Below are 7,305 nucleotides of genomic sequence, written 5' to 3'. Positions count from 1 at the left end.
GTGGATCTAATCTAGCAATATGTATATCTTCTTTAAATCTTAATCTCTATTATTTAAATTTTTGCGATTATTTGAACAGTATTTAATAAGAAAAATATATATAATTCGTTTTTTTGCGTGAGAAATGTTTATAGATTAGCTAAATGTAGAAAATTATCAAGTACATTAAAGCAAATAAATCAACACTCTTTTTTTACTAATTATGTTTGTTTTTTCTTTTTAGTTTCTTATATTATTATTATAAGTTAAAAGAGGAACAACAATGAAAACATCGATCAACATAAATTTAAAAAAAAATAATCATGTAAGTATCTCATAGCCAGAATATGTTATTATGTATCATGTGTCATGTATCAGGAAAAAGCCAGAAAATCAATGGGTGACAAAAATTTAGTCTCACCGACTATTTTAAATTTTAATCAATCGGAAGGAAAGTTTAGTTTTTAAAATATAAAAGCAGAACTTTCTCGAACAAAGGATTGTACCTACGTTAAGTGTCAAGCGTTATAAAAATTTTCGTTGTGCTATCGGTTGCAGTGGTGCGCATCGGCGTAAACTGCGCACGACTTTTTACTCGACTACTACTTTTTGGTTGGAATAACATCTATAGCGGTATATGACGGCAGGCCATGGTTGGGTTATAGATGAATTGTTTCGCCCTGTTTTTGCGCCAGAGCCGAAAGGGACAGGAGAAGAATTTTAGGACACAATTACGGCATACCCACAAAGGTTAATAATCATGGCCGTTTTCGCGATATGATTTTTTATTTCTAAATTCTAACTACGAAATGTTAACTTAGAACTTACTTAAACGTACTTAAATGTTGACTAAGAATAGTGGAAACTTCAAATTAGAAGGAAAGAGGTAATTTCCAATCAAAGGTCGTAAAGATCATAAAAGAGTAAGTAGAATTTGAGGAAGAAATGCTAACATTTTTAGCCAAAACGAATATCACTCTAGCTTGACTTTAGATCAAGCATCTCTTCAGGTACTCAATTTCTGAAGCGCCTAATTACCAACTGGGAATCTCGGTTCAATGAATACCTCGCGAAATGGGTCATGGGTAGTTAATGCCTGGATTCACTAGAGCTTGACGTGTCACGACTACATATTCATTCACCAGTAACTGCACCAATACATAATGGATACAGTTGCCAAAAGCCACAACCGACTACAATATAATAGGGATAGATGCTATATATACTATTCTTTACTTCCGGTATTAACGATGGTGTTTGGGGGATTCTTTAATCGCGTTTATAAACATGTGGATAAATTGATTAGATTGTTTTTCAACTTAAATTTTTTATTTTATTGTAATAGACGTAAGGCTCATTTAAAAGAATTAAAGTTTATTTATTCTTTTATTTCGAAATTCAGTAAATAAAAATGACTAAGGATTACCCAATTGTTACACAGAAACTCCTAGCGGCTAATGGCGACAACTTTTTTTAACACAACGCTTACCCAGCGCTTACCATGTTTTGTTTGTCTTAACATGAATCAAACGGTGATTTTATGCAACAAATAACTGCATTAATTTGAAATATAAAAATATATAGAATAATGAAATTTAAAAAAAAAAACGTTCTTGTGGCTTGTAACTCGCTAATTCTTTTATGATACCGACAAAAGTCGTTGAAATCTTGCGCCAATCAATTGATGTGTTTAAATATCGATCGACAGTTGGACAAGGCGGCGATAATCATATTTGTATTATAATAGACGTGCTTTTCCATCATACAAATGTTTTTCAATCATATCATAACAGCATTCTTATATAAGATATAATGGGGGGGGGAGGGTTGCCAGGAGTCTTTTGTTTTTTGGAGGGAGGAGGAGAGTTTGGTATAATGAAGAGGAGGGGGGATTATATGACATGCGGATTTTTTTAAATCTGTGCATCGGATTGCATACGAGAGTTTCCATCTTTGACACGAAGCGACTCACGGCTCAATCACAATTGAAGAGAGAGGTAATAATAAATTGAATGAAAGAAGGTGGTGGTTGTTGTAGAGCATCGGTGTGTAATCAAGAAATCAGTGCAAATTGAAAGCGGCGGCGTACACGGAGGATACTCAAAGGGAGAAAATATTTTGAATAATAATAATAATAAACATGTAACCTTATATAGAGCTGGGGGAGAGAGAGAGCTAATTTAAAAAAAAACAAGGGAAAAAAAAGAATTGAACAAAACACACCTATGACACATTGTACATAATTTGCTGCTGCTTAGCTACATACGGTCAAATAATCTACAGCAAGAAACGAAGCGAAAATCCCACCGAGACGAAATTTTGTTTTTTGTTTTGAATTTTTTTGAAGTTGTTCAATAGTTGATGTAGCGATTTGGGGCTCCTCATTTTATTTGAAAAAAAGGCCAGGATCCTTTAAATCTTTTTTTTTTTATTGTTACGTTCATTCTCCATCAATGGCCGAATCGACCGAGTAGCGGCTGGTGACTACGCTCTTGCTCTTAGGAGCGCACTGGCTGCTACGGCCGCCGCTCTTCGGCGCCAAGGAGGTTCCACCTGCGGGAGAAGAAGAAGAAGAACAGCCGTTGGTTATTAGGGCGGGGCTGTTATAGAACTCGTCGTCCTCCTCCTCCTGGATCAGGGTGGGCATGTGGGTGCCGGACAGGAGCGTCGACGAGTGGTTGGAGCAATCGCTGATGCCACTGTCGCTGCGGTCGGCGTAGTAGACCCGCCGAGACGAGCTGGCGCTGACCGGGCCGCTGCTCCTGTCCGACATCAAGTCCGTAACGGGCAGACTGGGACTCCGGCTGCGAGCGATGCCGGGAGTCGACGAGCCAGACGACTGGCAGGGGTGGGTCACGACGGGCAGACTTGGACTACGGATGCGGGGGCTAGTGGCCGGGTGGGCTCCGTTGGTCGGCGCCGTCAGCGACGAAGTCGCCAGCCGCGATCCGCTGCCGCCGGACGAGCCGCTAAAGACCGAGCCGTGTTCCTCCTCGCACAGCGAGTCCATTCGCGACGAACGGCGGCCGGTCGACGACGACGACGAGTTGCGTCGAGAGGCGGATGACAGGCTGGCCATTCGACCCAGGGCTCGGATAGCCGTTCCCGTTTTCTAATTTTTTTAAGAAATCAAACGCATGCCGGATGCAAATGGAGGTTTAACATGCAAATTGTTTCATGCTTCCAACACACTGGACACACGTAAAAAAAAAGGAAAATTGCCAATCGTACCTGCCACTTGCGACGGATGATGAATTTCTTGAGCCGGTCCGTGGGCAGTTTGACGGAATTCATGGTCTGTTTGGCCTGGGCCAGCCACTTGTGCTGGAGGCAAGTCTCGGCCGACAACCGCAGTCTGTTTAAAAATTCGGGCGGAAAATTTTCAAATTTCAAATTAAGGAAAAAGAATTGAAATTTTTTTTAAATTTTTACTCTGGCCGTTTGACGAGCAGCGACGAAATGAAATCCTTGGCGTCGGACGAGATGGCGGCGAAGGCGTCGTCGTCGAAATCGTAATCGCTCGAAGTGATGTTGGCAAACGTGTCGGCGTCGTTGTCGCCCATAAACGGAGATAATCCCGATAATCTGAATAAATTAAAATTTTTAATATAAATTAAGCGATGAAAAATAATTGTTTTCAAATATTCTTATAAGACGTAACAGACGACTCCGAGCGACCACATGTCGGTTGCGCAACCAATGGGCTCATAGCTGACGATTTCGGGGGCGATAAATTCGGGAGTGCCGAAAAGGACCCGCACCGGAGTGTCCGGGTCCAACTGCCGGGCCAGACCGAAATCGATCAACTTGATGCGATGCGAGTTCGGGCTTTGACAAAGGATATTTTCCGGCTAAATCAATCAGCAAGAATTAATTTTAAAAAGATATTAAGTTAACGGACTTAAATCATTCGTGCCTTCCATGACTTCAAAAAGTGCCCATTGGAGTGCTGTTCAATATTTGTCCTGCCAAACAGCAAGCAATAATACCGGTAGCTATTAAGGGATCTTTTTTGGTTAATATTATATCAGATTTTGATTCAGTTTTGTAACTACTATTTTATAACAATAAAATAAAATGTGGAAATTGCGTATATTTGATCACAAGTCGTAACTATGGGTACGGAATAATTAGATAAATACTTAATACTGTTATGTCAACATTGAATATTTATAGTTCTTTAAATCTCTAACAAACCAGGGATTCGCCCTGTTAAAAAAAAAAAAAAAAAAAAACACATTCAACGCATATATTTCAGCTTGAAACTCAAGGCGAAATAACCGATAACGCGTACGACAAGGAAAAACCTCAGCATACCAACGACGGACAAAAAGTAGGAGCTCTCCGCCATGTCGAACTGCTCCAGCAGCTTGTGGGGATAGCGTAAATGGCAGTACATTTTCGAGCAGGTGAGAAGCGGCCGGTCGAAACTGTAAATGGACAACATGGACCCTTCGAAAGCGTAGCGCATAAAACTGAAATAAGTCATCCACGACATGTAGTAAGGGACCGAGTTGAGATTGACCAGGAAGCCGGCGAATAAAACGAACGGAATGCAGCCCGTCGGAGCGAGGAAAACGGCGACTTGAATGTCGAAACAAGCGCCCAGCAGCAGTCCGATTCCCTGGCCGCACAGCGCCAGGGAGATGGTGATGCCCATGAGCATAGCGAAACGGTCGGCGCTCATCGGTTGACTGGACATCAAGTAGACGATCGAAACGTAAATGCCCGGGAAGAGGACTTGAAACGGAATGTCGGCGATCGTTTTTGCGATATAATAAGACTGTACCAGTGATTCAAGTGCTCTCGAACCAGCACTTTTCTCTCCAGCGGAACTGTTTTGTCGAAAGGAGAACAAAAGAGATTTTTAGAACTGGGCAAATGTTGATTGTTTTGGCTAAACTTACAGGTGACGACAGTGGGCATCGTCGAGGCGAATAAAATGACGAGGAGATTGAAAAAAAGCATCGAGGCATTGTTAAGGATCACTGCCGCGTCGTTTCCGCCCAGCCAGTACATCGTTCCCACCAGGAGCCCCAGAAAAACGTGAGTGAAGAAACGGACTTTGGTCAGCATCTGTTTTTTAATAAGGTAATAAAATATCGGTAAAATATGAAAATTGAATTCAAAGTAGCAGATATTAAGTATACCTTGTCTCTCCAAATAATTCTCCAGGTTCGTTCGAGTAGAACGGCAACTTGCGTGTGGAATGGCGCAGAGTAAGTTGGTTTCTCTTTCTTCCTCGAGCCACCACCGCCCATCAAAGTGACGGTGACATCCTTGGTGTCATCCATTTGACTTTCAAATATGGGAGCTGTGCGAAAGAACATTCTCTGAAGTGTCAGAACTGAGAATTGACAAATTAATTCTTCGATTATTATACCAGGAGCAGGAGATTGCATCTCCATCTCTAACGCGGAATTTTCCTGGTAAACGAGACGGCCATTCTCGATACCGGACACCAAGCCGGGTAGTACGTCGCCGTATTCTCCACAAGCCACGTCCATTACTACGCAAGAATTATTATTTTTAATAAATTAGTCATTTCGAGGTAAATGAAAGGGGCTGTCAAGGGAAATAGTCACCGAAATCGGCCGGATTGTGGTAACTGGGACAATTCAAATTGGCTCTCTGTAAATAAGGCACTAACGACCCGATCGGCCCTTGGTAGATGCACGAACCACAAGCTGCAATGTATAGGTGGTCAAAGTAATCCAGCAATCGAGAGCTCGGCTGATGAATGGTCGCAACCACCTTTTTCAATCACAAAACAAATAAGGAAACAATTTAAAATAAAAAATTTAATTTCGATATTTATATTTATAATTCTCATTACCGTTCGGCCGCTCCTGGCAATTTCCCTCAATAATCCAACGCATTGTAAACTCGCCGAACTGTCCAATCCGCTATCAGGAAAATTCAGTTGTTAAAATTAGACCTCAACATTCGTCCGGGTCTTATTGACTTTACCCACTAATAAGTCAACATTTGACTGACGCACACTATTTTTAAGGTTAGAGTAGGCCAGAAAGGTAAACAAATAGTATCAAAGTCTAACACGGTCTAACACAACATATAGCCTATCACCATTCTTTTTTTTTAGATCTTGTACTATACCAGCAGAGTGCTGGTAACTCGTATACGTAAATTAAAGGTTATACTGGTTGATATCGGTCGAAAGATACCGAAAAAGTAAATAAACTCTATCTTGTGTGTTCTCCAGTCACAGATTTTTATCATCGGTCATGAGATAAAGTTGCATGTTTACCTGGTTGGTTCGTCAAGAAAGAGGATGTCTGGATTGTCCAGCAACTCCAGTCCGATCGAAAGCCTTTTGCATTCGCCACCCGACAAGCAGCCGATTTGCGTACGTCTGCTTTCCGTTAACCCCAGCGTTTTCATTACATGTTCAATCTAGAAAAAAATAATAATCCAATTTCACTGTCAAGTTCCTGACGAAATGAAGATGAGAGGCATATACCATCGATAATTTGTCATTGATAGGAACACGGTTGCCCAGTTTAAGATGAGCAGCGGAGATCATGTACTCGTCAACGGTTAGATTCGTCAAAAGGTGATCCTGTTGGCTGATGTAGACGGAATGTTTCCGGAAAGATTTCAGCTCTCGATCGACGCCATTCACGTAGACCTGACCTTCAACTCCGCTCGTCCTGTAAACATGCCACGATTTTCACTCTAGCGTAACTGTCAACTCAAATTTGGACATCAACTCACTTCAAACCGGCTAGAATGTTCATTAGGGAAGACTTTCCAGCTCCGGACGGCCCCAATATGACAGTCAACTGGCCGGATTTGAAGGCGCCGCTCATTTGATTTAAGATTCTTTTGGCGTTTTTCCCTACAAACAGGTATCGTTATTACATGGTTGAATTACATAACAAAGAATCTGATTCGATTGGGGGTTGCCGCTGCATATACGTAGCAAAAACCTAACGGTAAAATGCACTTCCTTTGCATCGTCAGTAACGGTGTACTATTAGCCGCATTCAAGATTGAATAGCACAAAGAAGCACAAGAAAATGGCTTACCTTTGCCCGTCGTGAAAGATAAATCACGAAAGGTGAGATCCAAGGACTCGTCGTCGTGGATTTTCGCTGCTGTTTTTAGGTCCGAACTTGCCACCTGCATTTCGAATTCCATTCAATTCTTTTGTATTTGGATAATTGGAAAACTGAAATTTCGAATGACACGAAAAAAAATAACAAACACAGCTTGAATAAATATGCTTCCTTCTTTCTATCCCGACCAGCTGTCAAGTGACTTTTCATTTCAACAAAACAAAAATAGTCAGAATAACGAATAAAC

The 7,305-nt window shown here is 41.3% G+C and overlaps 1 protein-coding gene, 1 long non-coding RNA gene and 1 pseudogene across 2 annotated transcripts; 1 reads left to right on the top strand and 2 right to left on the bottom strand.

The window, feature by feature from the left end:
- Positions 1-2,419: 2,419 nt before the first annotated feature.
- Positions 2,420-3,688, bottom strand: LOC124310740 (sericin-2-like). The gene is made up of 4 exons (XM_046774697.1): positions 3,636-3,688; positions 3,412-3,564; positions 3,211-3,334; positions 2,420-3,091 (listed from the first exon to the last, which is right to left on the bottom strand). The coding sequence occupies exons 1-4, from the start codon at positions 3,686-3,688 to the stop codon at positions 2,420-2,422; spliced, it is 1,002 nt and encodes a 333-aa protein (XP_046630653.1).
- A 364-nt stretch (positions 3,689-4,052) lies between these two features.
- LOC124312317 lies at positions 4,053-7,299 on the bottom strand (annotated as a pseudogene).
- Positions 5,906-6,378, top strand: LOC124312580. Its single transcript, XR_006910574.1, has 2 exons — positions 5,906-6,133; positions 6,209-6,378. It is a non-coding gene; the product is annotated as an uncharacterized LOC124312580 (long non-coding RNA).
- Positions 7,300-7,305: the final 6 nt, after the last annotated feature.

This window comes from Daphnia pulicaria, chromosome 8 (assembly GCF_021234035.1).
Source record: "Daphnia pulicaria isolate SC F1-1A chromosome 8, SC_F0-13Bv2, whole genome shotgun sequence".
In the NCBI taxonomy this organism is placed as follows: Eukaryota; Metazoa; Arthropoda; class Branchiopoda; order Diplostraca; family Daphniidae; genus Daphnia; species Daphnia pulicaria.
The sequence above is the reverse complement of the archived record's forward strand: the minus strand, read 5'-3'. Positions and strand labels throughout refer to the sequence as shown.

Coding starts and splice junctions, on each gene's coding strand:
- LOC124310740 (XM_046774697.1), bottom strand. CDS start 3,688: ATGAGCCCATTGGTTGCGCAACCGACATGTGGTCGCTCGGAGTCGTCT. Junction 3,565..3,635: donor CGCTCGGAGTCGTCTGTTAC/GTCTTATAAGAA, acceptor TAATTTATTCAG/ATTATCGGGATTATCTCCGT. Junction 3,092..3,210: donor TCATCCGTCGCAAGTGGCAG/GTACGATTGGCA, acceptor TAAAAAAATTAG/AAAACGGGAACGGCTATCCG.